The sequence below is a fragment of the Taudactylus pleione genome, unplaced genomic scaffold (genome assembly GCF_031769625.1).
Source record: "Taudactylus pleione unplaced genomic scaffold, aTauple2 ptg000082l, whole genome shotgun sequence".
NCBI classification, from domain to species: Eukaryota; Metazoa; Chordata; class Amphibia; order Anura; family Myobatrachidae; genus Taudactylus; species Taudactylus pleione.
This window is the reverse complement of record NW_028284484.1, coordinates 1,494,871-1,511,470: the sequence shown is the minus strand read 5'-3', so window position 1 is coordinate 1,511,470 and position 16,600 is coordinate 1,494,871. Positions and strand designations below refer to the sequence as shown.

At 42.7% G+C, this 16,600-nt stretch overlaps 1 protein-coding gene across 7 annotated transcripts in view; it reads left to right on the top strand.

Annotated features, from left to right (window-relative positions):
• RERE (arginine-glutamic acid dipeptide repeats) overlaps positions 1–16,600 on the top strand; it is a 355,792-nt gene that overhangs the window by 230,378 nt on the left and 108,814 nt on the right. For all 7 annotated transcript variants that reach the window (XM_088468176.1, XM_088468175.1, XM_088468170.1 and 4 more), the window contains exons 4-6: positions 5,436–5,541; positions 7,820–7,916; positions 14,802–14,906. In XM_088468176.1, coding sequence (XP_088324302.1) covers positions 5,436–5,541; positions 7,820–7,916; positions 14,802–14,906 — 308 coding nt within the window. The remainder of the gene's footprint in view (positions 1–5,435; positions 5,542–7,819; positions 7,917–14,801; positions 14,907–16,600) is intronic.

Sequence of the window (16,600 nt, the reverse complement as noted above, 5' to 3'; positions counted from 1 at the left end):
TTGAAACCGCTGCATTAGGTAGCATGAGCCTGTGTATACACTTTTCTATGATGGTATCAGACATTATTACATGACTACATCTGCCTTGGGGGGGGGGGGGGGGAGATTGGCGGGGCTTAGCGCTACTGTGACGTGCGCACGTGCCACCAGTCTGTCCCAAGTGCGTGTCCCGCGGCTCCAGCGCTGCCCGCTTCCCCGGCCTGTGTGAGAAGGTAAGTGAAAGTTTCTTTCACTTTACCTTCTCAGCGTAGTCGGGAGGCTTGCACCGAACCCACCAATTGTTGCTAGTTGGCAAGCCTCCCGACAAACAAAATGCTTATTCCTACAGTTACATTTTAAAATTTGATTGCTGTATTTTAAATGTTAGAATGCTAAATGTTAATGCATACTCCCTGTACAATAGGTTGTTGTGTATTCTAAAAGTGTAACACATGAAATACATGGAAAATGCATTTAAAACATGCTTTAGACTCCCACGTGTGAAGAAGTTCTCAAGCTACCAACATACTGTATCTGTATGCCTGGCACTCTGTGCTTCTCATATTCATCACAACACAACAGTATTTTCTTGTGCTCAGTGTGTGTTACAGCGTTCCGTGGGTATTAGCCCCATACACGGTGCAATTCAAAGTTGGTAAGATGTGTTGTACGATTGCCCTTGAAATTCTTCCCACGATGTGGTCAAATGGTGTACGATCGATCGTTACGATCATAGGATAAGATGCATAGAAGTGTATCACATTGTACTCAAAAGATCGTAGATCTCTCTGCAAAACCATCTGATCTGCGATCCAACTAGAGGACGGCGGGGACGTGCATCGGGGTCGCAGAACACACAGAAAACACCTATTTTCATAAGATTGGTCTGTACAATGTGTCGAAACTGTCCATATCGGGTAAAAAAAATCGTACCGTGTATGGGCACCTTAAGTCTCTCTAGGGGACAACTAGTCCTATTCTGTATACAGTATGAAATGCTGAACGCAAATCAAAGATAAGGTACAGGATACTGAGAGCAATGTCGTATGTTTAATGCAGGCTTGCCTACAGTGCCTCAGTCAGATATATTGGTGACTTATAAAAGAGACACCTGGTTCTGATCTTAAGAAAATTGAAACCTGAAAGAAAATGATGGTAGTGTAATGAGCATTTCTCTACCTTCTGCTCTGTGATAACGAACATGCCCCTGCTGGCTATTACAGTGATGTAATGTCTAGTTAGGTCTTCTTAATAAATCATCCTGTTTGTTGTCAAGCTATCTCTTACATGCATACCCTGCTCCTCTCCTCCCCACCTGTGGAAGAGCATTGCTGGTGATCTGTCAGCAGATCTCTACACTGTCTGAAATCTTGTCTGCTCTGCCAGCAAGTGATACAGTAGTTACATGAAGCTGAAGAGCAGATCAGTGCTGCTACCTAGTGTTCTATTGCATGTCTTACACCTGGTATGACGACCATACCACAAAATGTTGCTATCTTATGCAGCATAATAATGTTTACTTGTCATTTATTATATATGCAGTGTGTGTGTGTGTAATAAATATATATATATATATATATATAAACAAAAAGTCAGATCGCACACACCTACATATAATCTTCAATGTGGGTGCCCAGTAATAAGTCCAGCAGTAATACCACAAGTTTCCCAAATAGGGTAAACTTGAGGAACCAGCACACCACCAAATCAAGTTTTTCAATAAAGCATATTTCTGACCCTTGAAAAAGGCTAAATGTGCCGAAATGGCCCGTTGGGATGGCCGGTCACTATCTTTATTTCCACTATTGGAAGTCTCCAGTGATGGATGAGTACTAAATTACCTTCTTACCTATGTTGGATTTATGATGGCTTTTTTATATATCTCTTTTGATACCATATTAAATATGCTTTATTGAAAAACCTGATTTGGTGGTGTGCTGGTCCCTCAAGTTTATCCTATTTGGGAAACTTGTGGTATTGCTGATAGATAGATATATCTATCTATTTCATATGCACCAGTGCTAAAACAAAATAGCTACTATATACATGCTATTAGTATATAAACATATGTTAAATTTAATTAGGAATGATATAAAAAACATAAAAAAACGATTTCATTTTGTGTGACCTGAATTTATGGGTTGTGTCACCGCTTGTGATTGTGTATGTCATGTAGGTGCTATAAAACAGACTGACAAGGGCTTTGGCAGAAAGTAACTTGAACAGTTGTGAGAAATATGACCGTAATGTCCACTTTGTGACTGAAATATAAATTGCCGTGTGACGTTGGCATTGAATACCTTGGAGCACAGAATAGAAATCCAGTAAATTAAATATTTTAGTCCAATTACGAAGTCAAATAGATTTTATTCTAGTTGGTGTATGATCTACCAAACCATGATATACAAAGACCACAGAATGTGTCTCTTAGCCAAGCAAATGTGTATTAGGCCTCTGAACAACCTTGTTTTATGCTATCAATGTATTTTGCCCTGACAAAATGACATTGCTGGAGACTGACTATGGTTTTCTATTTGATTGTATTGGATTGATGGCTACCCAGCTCCCCTGCAGCCAGTGCTAGTAGGTAATGTTAAGCCTGTACTTCATTTCCTGATAGGCCATCACACATGACAGTTCTGCCCAGAGGACTAACAGTACGATTCATTACTGTCAGATCTTCGCTGGTGTCACGTAAGCGCTGCAGAGCTGTGTTTTTCCACCCATTAAAACAGATCCATCAGAGAAAACAGCAATGGGAAATACTGAATACCTGTTCCACCGTTGTGGTTATCCTGAAGTAACTGTTTATGCTGTACATATGTTTAAAGACATGGAAAAAATATGTGCTAAATCCACACGGTACTGAAATGTGTGAAAACTGCATATGTAAAGTATGCATAATCTGTCCATGAAGTCATACACATCACATGTAAGGAGCTGGCAATCCAGGCATACAGCAACTTGTCTGTATATGGCAGGAAGGACCTAATCCCTTCATATTCACAGCCTCTTACTGCCTGAAACATTTCATATCATATGTTTTGTTGTTGTGTATTGAATAAAAAGTTACAAGAGTCTGCAGCACAGTGCAAAGTGCCTGAGGGTCAGCACAGAGCTGTCTAATGAGAAGTCTTCAGCATGAGTCATTTATCTCATTCCAGCTAGTGACTAGCACAGCAAAGTCTCTGGTAGGGTTCTGCCCTACATGAATCCCTGCTGTCTCCTATATGATCGGTCCTCATTGCGGGCTAGCCTTTCTAAACAAATAAACTTAAAAATGTAGTATTTTTTTTTAGGCCTTGGTATGTGTCCTGTTATAGGATCTGAATATTGGTCACAGATCATTAGCGGTTTCATTTGCATCTGCTCTAAGATGGAAGCCTTACAACAAGGCTCATTTTATACATAAATACATACAGTTCACAGATTAGAGGGACAATTTGAAAGTAAAATGAAAGCGGATCTTAGTGGGACACTCCTAAAGAGGTACCAGTGGGAGATATTCTGAGGCAATATATGTAAATATTGACATAATCCTAATAGGTTAATGACGTTTTGTTTCCCCCCTTTTAATCAAATCAAACGAGGTCGTGGTTATTTACCAGAGGATTACTGTTCTGTATTTGGCCAAATGCTGCCACCAGCTGGTCATTTAAGAAACTGCACAATGCCTGCAATTGTATGTATAATGAAAGTATTACTGATAACTTTCCACAGTCAACCCCTTTTCTCCCTCTTTCACCTCTTGAAAACCACAACTATGCGTTATGGTGGATTAAATGTTCGTGCAGGCTTACAGCTTGTAAAAAAAAAGTTAGGGATTGCATAGGAGAAATGAAAATAAACACTGTGGTTTGCCTCACTGTAAAAGAATGTTAATTTCCCTTTAGGCCATGTTAAACTTCCTGCAGTATTTGAAATACAGGAGAAATGCTTTGGCTTTTCAGTATGACTTACAGACTTGTAAAGAGTTTCAATGAGACAAAGACTGTTCTAACAAAAGGAGTTTGTTTAAAGAGCTCTGCGGGTAGCATTGGTCTATGCCATGTTATGTTCTCTTAAATGTCTTTATTACAATGAGGCCAGGCCTATGTGTAGCGTCTTAGAGAGAGAAATTGCCCTAAATTCTATAAGCAAGGTGCTTGCTGCACCCATTATTAAGTGTTGTGTGGCTCAGAATATGAGCAGCTACTTCTATACTGCTGCTATGTTCATGGCTTTAAATTCATCACTCGTGACATCTGCAACTCAGTGTCTCTTCCATTCATTTCAATCAACTGAGATTTTAACGGGGAGGGAAACTCCTCAGCAAGTACCCATTTTCTTACATATCCTTTTACTTAACTACTCAACATGTTACCTCCCAGTCCTCACATGATCTTAGATATTATTTTAATCTTTGTAGCTGTGTGTTTAATATGTTTGTGTGTTCTATTCATGTTTTGTATGGGCTGTAATGCCCTCCTAACTACACAGTGGTAATCGCAGTGTTAGGTGCTGTGGAGATCTGGGCATGGGAACCTTGCAGTTCCAGTTGTGGAGAAAATATTCATTTTGACAAAGGAACTACTTTAACTAAATCTCCAGTTCAGTTTTATAGTTATATATTTAACAGAAATAATCTGTTCTTGGTTGACTTGAGAAGCAGGCCATGCCAGTGAGCGTTTCATAGAGGGTGATTTTGCATTGGCTTCTCCCCTTCTGGGCTTAGATTAGTGCCTTCCACCAATTGGTGTGATACCATGGGCTCAAATCAATTGCCCGCGAGGTAAATAGCGCTGGGAGATAGCTCCTGGAGCTATTCTATTCTACGCAGTGTTTAGTCGGAGAATGCACGTTCTCGCGACTAAACACCCTGTTTAAGGCGAGAGAACGGGCATTCCCCGACCTACCTTCCCGGCGCGATGCTGTTTTCCAGGCGCGATGGGCAGAAAACAGCCTCGTGCCTGGTCTTTGGTCGGATTTCTGCTCGCATCCCTGGAGGGGTGCGAGAAGAAATCCTTAGTCGGGCTTAGCAGCGCGGTGTATTGAATAGCTCCGGGACCTGATTCCCAGCGCTATTCACTTTGCGCAGAATAGAATCGAGCCCTATGATCACAAGCTACATGTTATTGGTTAGTGGGATATTAGCTCCCAGGCTTCCTGCCTGAGAGTTATTCTATTACTTTCCGTGATTAGCCCCGAGGATGCACTTATTGAAGATTTATGCTTGCACCCTCCTGTTGTGCGAGCAGAAATCAGCGTTAGTAGGACTTCGGAACTGAGCTGCATCGTACCCAGGAGCTGCAGATTAATGCGACTGATCGTGAAGTAATTGAATAGCTCCCATGCACTTAGCCCTGGAGCTAAATTCCCACGTAAGAATTGAATCCCCCCCCCCCCCCAAATGTCTATTTTTGAAAATCATTTTGAGCCATTTTGTCTAACTGCTCCTTTTATTTTACTTCTACCAGAGTAAACGAGACCATCTTTTGATGAATGTTAAGTGGTACTACCGCCAGTCAGAGGTCCCGGATTCCGTATACCAGCACTTGGTACAAGATCGGCACAATGAAAATGGTGAGTCCGACACCAGAATAATATAGAGATTTCCTGTGGCATATATTCCTTTGGGTCTGTTTAACAAATTTAAAACCTAATATTTGTAGCAGTGTGCTATATACAATCTCTAATGAAGTATCTGTAGCATTTATCCTCCTGTCATCCTTTGTGAGCTAGCTGTACTCGTATATCTGCAAAGGAACGTCGGTTTTGAAGCAGTTTGTCATGCTGCTCCCTTAATAGCCGATAAGTTCTGCAAGATGGTGCACCAATGAGAGCTGACTGTACTCTAAGTACTCTGTACATCCTGCTCACTGTAGATGACACACTACAGTATAGGTAAGTGCTATATGCACTCAGGAGTATATTTAGCAAATTACAAAAACAAGAGATTAGGCGCTAATAAAAAAGATATTTGTACATATACTGTGTGTGTGTGTGTGTATGTATGTGTGTATATATATATATATTATTTTATTTTTTATTTTTTTGCAATCAAATGACCAAATATTTTTAATTAATAGCAGCAAAATGACGTGTGCTTGTGAATACACACCTGCAAGACCTACAAAGAGAGCGGTCTATTTGCGCTAATAAGACACCATTATTAAATAAAAATAGAATAATCAGGGGGTCTGATGTTGACTAAAAAATATAGCTGGGTACACACGTAAAGATTTTCTGTCCAACCATCCAACTAGTTGATTGGTTGGAATGAAAATCTGGTAAGGTATAGGAGTAAATGATGATCAGCAATTTGCTCCTAAATGCCAGAAAACAGATGAAAATGGTCGTCAGACAAGTTTGTTACATGTTTGACCTAAACAATTTGTTCAAACAACCGTTTTTGTCCATTTTCTGGCGTTTGGGAGCAAATTGCTGATCATCATTTTACTGTCATACCTTACCAGATTTTCATTCCAACCAATCAACTAGTTGGCTGGTTCGACAGAAAATCTTTATGCATATATATATATATATATATATATATATATATATATATACATATACATTTATTACTATATTTTATATGCAATGTATAGAGGGAGCTTTTTCAAAGAGTGAAAGAGTTATAAAAGCTCCCTTTATATAGGAGTTAAACTGGTTAGAGCACAGGTTCTCAAACTCTGTCCTCAGGACCCCAAACAGTGCATGTTTTCCAGGTCTCCTGACAGAATCACAATTGAAATTATTAGCTTCACCTGTGGATCTTTTAAAATGTATCGGTGAGTAATGAGTAACACCTGTGCACCTGTTGGATGACCTGCAAAACATGAACTGTGTGGGGTCCTGAGGGCTGAGTTTGAGAACCACTGGGTTAGAAGATCCCAAAGCCCTTTGTGAATGCACGACTAGGCAATTGTTATGTTAGTGCATTCGCTTCTTTGCCATAGCTGGGACTGGTTGCCATATACTTTTAATTGTTGTTGCTGTCCACTTGGGGAATCCTCCATACCATCTGGAATACATAGGCTACTGGCGTCCACTTCCAGCATCCGCATCTGTGGTCCAGGCAGACTCCCGCAGGTGGATACAACCTTAAAACCAGGAGTGATATCTTATGAATATATGGACTGAGTTCTTTTAAAAGCACAGTGTTATTCACATATAAGACTTGGAGATCTCCTTAGAGTTATTGTGATCATTATAGTTGTTTTAATAGTTGTACGTATTTTTTTTATATGTGTTACATTTCTAAATATTAATGTTTACATTATGGCTAGTCATATTCTAGTCTGAATAAATATACACTGCATATAAAATATACTAATACATTTCTATGTATATATTTTTTAGCGAACATCAGACCCCCTGATTATTCTATTTTTATTTAATAATGGTGTCTTATTAGCACAAATAGACCTTTCTCTTTGTATATATTTAGCAAATGGTTTTAAATGAGATCTAGGTTATGTTTACAGAACTGACCCGTCAGTAGAGTTTTCCTTTAATTTCTCATCATTTCTCTGCATGTCTAATAAATTAAACGCATGGTTCATTTCATAAGGTTTGTAATGAATCCTTCAGCTAAGTTAATGAAATAAAAGGAATTATATAAACTTAACAACCTGTAACAAGTATTGCACTGTGACATTCCTTAAATCGTGCTAAAACTTTTTGTTCATTTTCTAAATATATTTGCTTGTTATATGTATAAATGCATTGATTATATATGAGGTTATACGCTGTTTCTTGTGTCTTTGCAATTGTCCAGCGATGTGCAGATGTAACCACAGACCTTCAGTTTAGTGTTGAATGCCTGACTGGCTAACTGCGCCCATTCTGTGTCCCTTAGATTCTGGTCGGGAGCTGGTTATCACTGACCCAGTGATCCGGAATAGAGAGCTCTTTATCTCCGATTACGTGGACACTTACCATGCAGCTGCTCTCAGGTAAGTGCCTGCAGGTTGCTGCCTTACAGGTTTTATGTTCTTTCCATGGTGTTGGAAGCATTGCCCTTCATTCTTTTGCAGTTTTACAGGTTTTATATGGTAATATCGAAACACCAAGGAGAAAAAGTACTCTCGGGCATAGGGGCACTCTAAATATGTCGGACATGAGCGCACCTAATCCCGAGAGTACTGTTTTTCCTTCTTTTGCTGTTTTGACTCTGAAGGACGCACCTCCACAATGCTATATCCTTCCTCTCAGTGATGATTTATTTACTGTGTCTTAACTCTGTCAGCCCATCGTAGCAGTGACCAGTGATTCTCAGTGCTCAGAATCCTCCTCTCCCTTTGTCACCTATATATGGTAGCTTTTATATGGTGTAAGCTTCTTTAGAAAATCTGGAAGTATAAAATAAAACCTGCATCTACAAAAGCTGTTTTCACGTAAGTCAAGTTAAGGTGCCAGAAGTGTAATAATTATTTGGCCCAGGCACTGGTGTGGAATGCTTCCCATGCTGGCAGCTTTTGCAGAGGAATCTGCGGGCACATATAGGCTTCTGGGTGGCAGCACTAAAGGATTTTAAGTGTCTGCATTAGAACTGTACACGTGATGCTTTACTACCATGTACAAAAAGTTGTTATGCTGACACTGTTAAAGTGCATTCAATTACATTACTACTGTTTTGACATGCTGTGTTCGACATTGTGCCTCATTGCCAGAGACGACATTGTGACTGTTGAAACAGCATACTGATCCCTCTATAGGATATCCTACCATATAATTGGTTTCCATACTATGATATTTCTACACCCCCCCCCCCCCCCCCCCCACACCCCATACACACACACTTTTAGTGTATGCTCATTGGATATACAGGTGAGCTGTACACTGCCTCCTGCAGAAGCAACAGAGAGAACATACTGTAAAGCACGGCACAGCAAGCATTCAATGGATGGGTGTCTCTTTACAGGAATGCACTCCATTCCAGGCTTAGAGTACTTTCTGGCAGAAGTGCCTTTTGTTATGTAATGTAAGAAATGGCCTCCACTCCCTCTGCAAAGGTTGTATTACTCTGTGCCTGTCCTGGCAGCAGCAGAATGTTCCCTCAGTCACGCTCATTGGCTTGCTTGGAAGTGGAAAGTTTTTGAAAGGAACCTGGTCAGTTTCATACTGGAGAGAGAGCTGGAGCAGAGATTCTTTTCCTGGCACAGCCTGACACTTGGTGGTCTGCGGTACGGATGCCGGCAGATCGTGAAACCAAGTAATCTCCTTGATGATAATGCTCAGATGGCGTTTAAATCAAAACCATCTGGAGAAATTTGCATTGTTCGGAGCCACATAACCAGAGCTTCAAATTTCAAGGCAAATTAGCTCCGACTTGTGCTGAGGGCGTTGGGAGCTGGATAGCAGAGAGCGGATAATCTTCTTTCACTTACTATAGCGCCTCTCATAAATGCTGCAATATAAAGCCGTGCATGCTAATGTGTAATATCCCAGTCCTGCTTGGACGGACCAATAAACGTTTTAGCATGTGGGTTGATGTGTGCGCTGTATGTCCTGGTTGTGTCACGGTCTGTTTATTGAGAGTTCAATAATAGTTATTGATTTGATAAATTCCCCAAAATGTTATAACTCTCATGAGTCTATTGTGATATCCCTGGGGTTTCTGGACGTCTGTATTTGTGTCCTAGACCATCTGCCAGGTTGCTGTACCATGCACCTACTTCCAAATGTCGTTACATACAAAGAACCAAAGACGTTTCTTACATTCCTTGTATGAATACTTGTAGTATAACCTTTTGTCTACACACAGCGGAGGCAGCCATTTTGGGGCTGAACCAGCTGTAATGACAATGCATCAGTTTGTTAGGAGCTGGTAACATTGCAGAATCGCAGTGTTAGTAAATGTATTTGCTGCACCCTCATGAATCTTAGATTTTAAGCACTATTGAATATTCTGAGCTGCAGATCAGTCCTCATACACCTATACTTTGTGCTCCATATGGTGTGAGACACCTGTGCTAATACAGTGCTGTGCACATTGTCCTCAATTTGCAACTTTTTTCCTCAATATTGCTTCTTAGTTGACACATAGTGTACTAGGTACTAAGAATTAGTATATTTATAGCAAGGCAATTGGCATAAAGTCTATGATGCATGTCATGGATCACTCCTATCGGGCATGTCTTGTCGCCTTTTTACCCCTAATTGTGCACTTTTTCCTAAATTTTGCTACCTTTTCCTCAGTGTTGCTGTCTTTGTCTCCATTGTGCTCCTTTTTTCTCTATTTTGCGCCTTAGTTCACTTAGGATTACAGTGATCTCGCTGAGCAAAAAAAATTGTGGGTCCCAGGGATCCCTCACTTTGAATAAAAATTGGGGTCCTACGCCATGGTTTCTGGCTCTCATCACATATTATGGGGGATGAGGACAGGCAGCAGCGGCTGGGGTGCAGCGCAAGTCAAGTTCCCCGTGGTGGACCCAAGTGCTGGTGGCTGGGGGGCAGCGCAAGTCAAGTGCCCCGCACTGGTACAACTCTGGAGCCGGCCCTGCGCGACCAGACACTGCAGGGCAGATTACATGCAGCGGCAGATCACACAAACTGAGAGTCCCCTGGACAGAGGTAGCGAGCCCTGCAGTCACATCCAGCAGCAGCCCTCGATAATAACCTAGCGGCCGCCAGGTGTAGTAGGCAGTGGGGGGGTGGTCGGCAGGGCTCGAGAGGTAATTGGACAAGGAGACGCTGAGGACTCCTGTGATTTGTTGGGGAGACGCTGAGGGCTGTTATTGGCTGCTGCAGGCGCACACAAGTCAGTGACTCACAGCGCATCCTGCGGGGCCCGCACATTTTTAAAGACTGAGTCCCTCACTGCTTGTAGCGCATAAAAATGCGCTATAGTGCGTATTTAGCGATCACTGGATTAGCATTTCGGCATAAAGTCTGTGGTGCGCTAAATGGGGCTATTTGGCGCGATTTGAGGATAGGTGTATGTGGACCCATCTTTATTTAAGCAACTATTGGGAAGGAAACAAGGTAGTTTCCAGGGTAATACGAGCAGACATTTGGTATTTATTATAAGATATTGCTTTGGGCCTGATTTGCAGTTATGAACCCAGGCGGAAATTGTGTTTTTAATAAACTGTGCATGTGTCCCTGGATAGAAATTGAATACTACCTGCGCTTGCTCTTGGGGTAGTAGTATGAGCAGCGGGCACTAGGAGTAATCGCCACTCCTAATTAGCATAAGTAAAAACAATAGTTGTGTCTGCGCTTGAAAGATGGTGAGGTGGTAATGTGATAAATGAATAGAGATAACGAAGTACAAATGGTGAGTATTTTATTTATTTATAATACCCCTTTTACACCAAAATCCCGGTTCCGACCCTGGAATTTGAACACTGGTCAATCCCGGGTTGAACTCTGCTTCAGACCCCGTTTACACTGCAACTCGACCCGGGTTATTCCCGGGTTTGCCCCGTTTACACTGAACCCTGGTAATCCCTGCTTTTCTCTATAGAAGTCATTAAAAATGGTCTGCTTTAAGGTCTGACAAAGATCGTCACAAAAGGCAGCAAAAGAGAGTGGTGGGGACTGCTTACAGCATTGCTACAGGCTGCTGTTCTGGCTGTGGCAGGCTTTGTATCAGCCTGTGTTTGTGGCTGCTGGTCAGGCTGTGGTGCAGCCTGCAGTTCTGGCTGTGGCAGGCTGTGTGCCTGCCTGCTTTTGTGGCTGCTGGTCAGGCTGCTGTGGTGTAGAAGGATAGGCAGGCAAGCGACGGCTTCATGTGCATCTCTCTGCAGGGCACTGACAAATTACATCATCTGCCTGTGCTCGAGAAGCTCCAATCAGCATCTTTCAGAGCTAGCCGGGTCAAATAAAGCAGGGTAGCATCCGTTTACACTGCCTCATGCCCCGGGAACAACCCGTTTTCAACCCTGCTCTCAACCCGAGTAAGATTGCCTGGTAAATCGACCCGGGTTATTTTTTTGGGAGCCGTTCACACAGAGCCTCAACCCGGATCGACCTGGCAATAAACCGGGTTATTTGTTTGGTGTAAAAGGGGTATAAGTTGCAGAGTTATTATGGAGTCACAGTGCTCCTTGTCTGCTAAACACTTCTGATGAAGGGGGGAAGGTATAGGGAAAGGTGATAATGCCAAAATAGTTGGGACTAGTAATTACTGTTAGAGGGGGTTGTGTGCGTATAGCACACTGGATATGATCATCGAGGGTGGGTAATTGTCACATGGAGCATCCAAATAGATAGTGGAAAAAAATTTGAAAAAAGATAGATAAAAATGATAGAAAAACATTCTAGGTAATGGCACTCTGGAGGGGCGGCGTCCCGTGCCCTCCGGTCCGTCAGCTTACCCTTTGTCCCGTGAAACACCACGATCCTCCACTGTCCTTGGTGGTAATCGATCCGCTGCCTGCTGCTCGAGTGTGTGCCGCGTTAACCACTCCCTGTGGTTCATTCCTGTTCGCTGGCCACGGGGACGTCTGATGGAGCCTATGCTTTCTTGCGGTCACGTGGTCCCGGTTGACTGATGACGCGGCTGGCCGCTCGACCCACCAGCCGATGGGGAGACTTAGGAAATGTAGTTCTATTACGCAGCTCCGGGTGTGCACATATGCTGTGTGCCGGACGAATTCAGTGGGTTTGTTGGTGGATTCGCTGGCAATAAATCAATAAAGATGGTGTGTAAGACTGTCTCTGTCCAACGCGTGGCGGCTGGTTAGCCTTCTTCAGGGCATGTGTATGTGTCGCTGCCTGCATACACAACCTAGAGCATTAACAAGTGATTCTGGGTTGGGCAAATCTTGTTCACTTCCTAGGTATAGCTAAATGGGCATTAGTGGGTGGCATCTGAGCAATCACACACAGAAGAAGCATCCCGTGAGCGTGTTGGCAGAGATGCGGCCTATTCAGAGGTGAGCGTGTGCAGTGATCTGCAATTTCAGTCTCCTCTCCTGCTCCAATGATGGAACAGGTGCAAATGCAGATAATAGTGGAGATGGCTGCTCTCGCAAGCGGATGTCCTAGAAATGAGGTGCGTGTGGGTGGGTTACTTAAATTTGCATCAATGTCGCAGACTTAAAATTCAGGGAGATGTTTGTATTGATTTCCGATAGCTGCAAGTGGTTGGAATTGCGACCGCTTTACATATGACAGAATCATGCCTTTTTTGTACATCAAATACAGTCAGGCAAAATGATAGCATAGCTGGGTTCTTTATATTATGTGATAAAATCGCTCATTATTTTGCAGGTCACTGTGGCATATAAATAGTAAACATACAGCTTGTCATTTTGTCCCATGTAGTATTTGCCATCCCCTTCAGTACTGTTAGACAACAATGTAGAATAGTGCTCCCGCTATGTAGAAGGGAGGGCAAGGCGCAGACTCACAGGCAGGGCACCCTATGCGCATGTGCCCCCGAAAAGGTGTGGCTGACCGGGGGGGCGTGTCCTTGCGAAACTCCCCCAATTCGTTACACTTGGGGGTGTGCCCAGCACTTACGGAGGTGCTCGGCTTCCCCCAAGCTCTCCCCTCACGGTGAATAGATGCCATGCACATGCGCATGACGTCTTTTTACCCGGCCGTGATCGGTCACCGCAATTTTTCCCCCCCACGGGACACTGCGACCCGCGGGTGGGGCAATCTCAGGGCAGGCTGTTTTAGTGAGGAGCGGCTAAAAAAAGCAGGGTGCATTTTGCCCTTTTAAAATCGGGCAGGGCGTGGCGCCCCATTAAAATAGCGCAGCGGAAACCATAGATCATCTATCTTGGTTTGATTATTCTAATTTAAACACACTTGAAGGGAAAAACAAAAGGTTGTTGTTGCTGAATGTGGACCTGATTCAGACCCGGTCGCTAAGGCGCGATCGCTCGCTGCTGGGCGATTTGTTGCACAGGGGCGTGTAAGTCGAAGTGCGCATACGCAAGCCAGTCACTGTGATCGGGAATCGTGTGCTCGTAGCACAAAGACTGAGCGCTACTTTGAGTGACAGTGCCATTTGTGGGTGGTAACAGGTGAAGGTGCTTGTGAACGTGGGAGTGGTGCTGCAAACGCGGCATGTCTGGGTGTTCAAATGGAGTTTTATGGGTGTGCATAATTACCATAGAGGCGCCATTGTACACGTTACTTTGTTGAATTTTAGCCAGCACTGATCACAGTGCTTGCGGTGGGGTAGGGTCTACCTCAAGGACTGCGAGCAGCTCCGATGGCTCACGATGTTACCGATTATTCATACACTTCCTGGAGATGACGTGTGCTGAGAGGGGAAAGGGGGCATCTTTATATACCAGCGAGCGCTCACCGTAGCTCGCTAAGACATAGAGGGCGTCCTTACACTACACAGTACGATCGTGGATTTTGCATACGCAGCCCCTTTTGTAAGCGAGTGATCGCGGCTTAGCGACCGGGGCTGAATCAGGTCCTGTGTCATTAATGCAGTTTCCACACAAATGAATCCTGTTTACTTCCAATCCAGGACACCTTTACATCATTACGTGAATAGAATAAAGCATACTGTAGTACATATCTTTTATTAGTTTCTTTACAGTGCTGATATGAATCACCATGCGCCAATTTGTAGTTTTGACACCGCTTTATTTACCAGCTAAAGAGGAATATCCGATGGCCGCTCCAATAGAACAGCGCCTCTAGTGGTTTATAAATTATTTTAACAAATTAAAAAAATAAAAGATGCCGTTACATTTGAGTCTGTGAAACAAACTGTAAATGTGATTTTAAGATGCAATATTAAAATATAATGTCAAAATATATTTAAAAAAATTGGAAAGTAGTATAAATATTTATTCAGGTAGTCTGAGGTTTTACTGATCATAAATCATGTGGATAATTGTATAATCTGCTTTTGGCAGGGGCAAGTGCAACATCTCCCATTTCTCAGACATTTTTGCTGCTCGGGAATTTAAAGCCAGGATAGACTCCTTCTTCTACATCCTGGGATACAACCCAGAGACCAGGTAAGTTCTCCCAGGATACCTGATTTCACAATAGATGACCACACTGGTTACTTTGCTGCATATTTCCACAGATGGGTATTGTCTATGTGCCTGTGTTGTGGTTTTTTTTTTTTTTCATTATTCAAATGTTTAATGCTACAATAGTGTTTGCTACATGCTGGATACAGAATAACGTTTTCTGTCCATTTGGCTTTAGTGTTAGGTGGGGGTGAGATGTCGTTATGTGACATTTTCTATCCTGTTGGGTCATTATGTCCCAAACTAATTTTGCAATGTTCATATGTACAGTGAATTTTAAATACATGTTTTAATTTTGTGTACTTGGTCTATATCAAATGGAGTTCTAGAGAGCTTTATGGGCCTGTCTATATCATCAAGCTAGTAGCTTCATATGTATTTAGACACACAGCTGTATATTTGAAATACTTTGTTCTTTAAGAACTAAAATAATGGTTTAGTTTCTCTAGTGAAATGCCTTGTAATCTAAACATTGCACAATCAGTTTAACTGCAGGTGGTTTATTTGATTTGGCTGTAGCTGGCCATACGCTAGACCAACTTTTTCATCCAACTAGTTGGTTGGAATGGAAATCTGGTAATGTATTAGTAGATTTAACCAATTTGTGATTGTCATTTGCTTCCATAATTTACCAGATTTTGTTTCCGAACCAACCAACAAGGTTGGATGAAAGTTGGTCTAGTATATGGCCAGCTTTAAGCTGGGTATGCGCTAGACTGAACCGCCGACCTATCTTACGATTGGTAAATGTATGCACACTTAACAATTCATCTGCCCGATGTTCCGGGCTTGACAGCTCAAATGGGCGGGCATTTAAATCGCCAGCCCAGTTGAGCTGTCAGTCACCGCCGTGTGCCACAGCATGTGTACGGACGAACGGCGGGTCGCATATAAACACCAGCAGATGGCCGATATAGCTTTCAGATATGTCTGCCATCTGCTGTGCTGCATAGAAGATCAGATATGTCTGTGAATTACTTCGTTCACAGACATATCTGTTGCGATGTACTATAGATATATCGCCCATTCAAACGAGCAGGCAATATATCCGTGTGTACCCAGCTTTAGTCTTTGTTCTAGTCATAATTTGATGCAGATCCTCCTTTTTATCCTTAAGGTGCGTACACGCTAAACGAATTTTTTAATATGACCGATTCCGACACATCGCAACGACATAACGTTCAAAATCCTCTATTGTGTACGCTCTCTATCGTCCGGTGCGCTTTCCCGTGGGGTTATTGGCTGCATCGTCAGGTCGGCCCTACATGCAGGCCAACCTGGCAATGCGACCAACGTCCCCATGCAGCGGGGTCGACCTATCGGGTGGTCGGGCACCGGAGCGTCTAGTATGTACTAGCCTCCCGATATGTCGGCCCATCAGCAGGAGGGTCGTGGGTCGCATCGCTGGGTGTACACATTAAGTGTGTACCCAGCTTTTATCAAAATGACCTCCAATTATGTATTTTATGAAGTATGTTATATGTGCTAAATGTGACTACTGTCATCTATTGGCTAAAGTCATAACTGTTTGTCTTGTTTGAATAGATCACAGGTTCTCAAACTCGGTCCTCAGGACCCCAAACAGTTCATGTTTTCCAGGTCTCTTCAAAGAATCACAAGTGAAATAATTAGCTCAACCTGTGGATCTTTTAAAATGTGTCAGTGAGTAATGAATA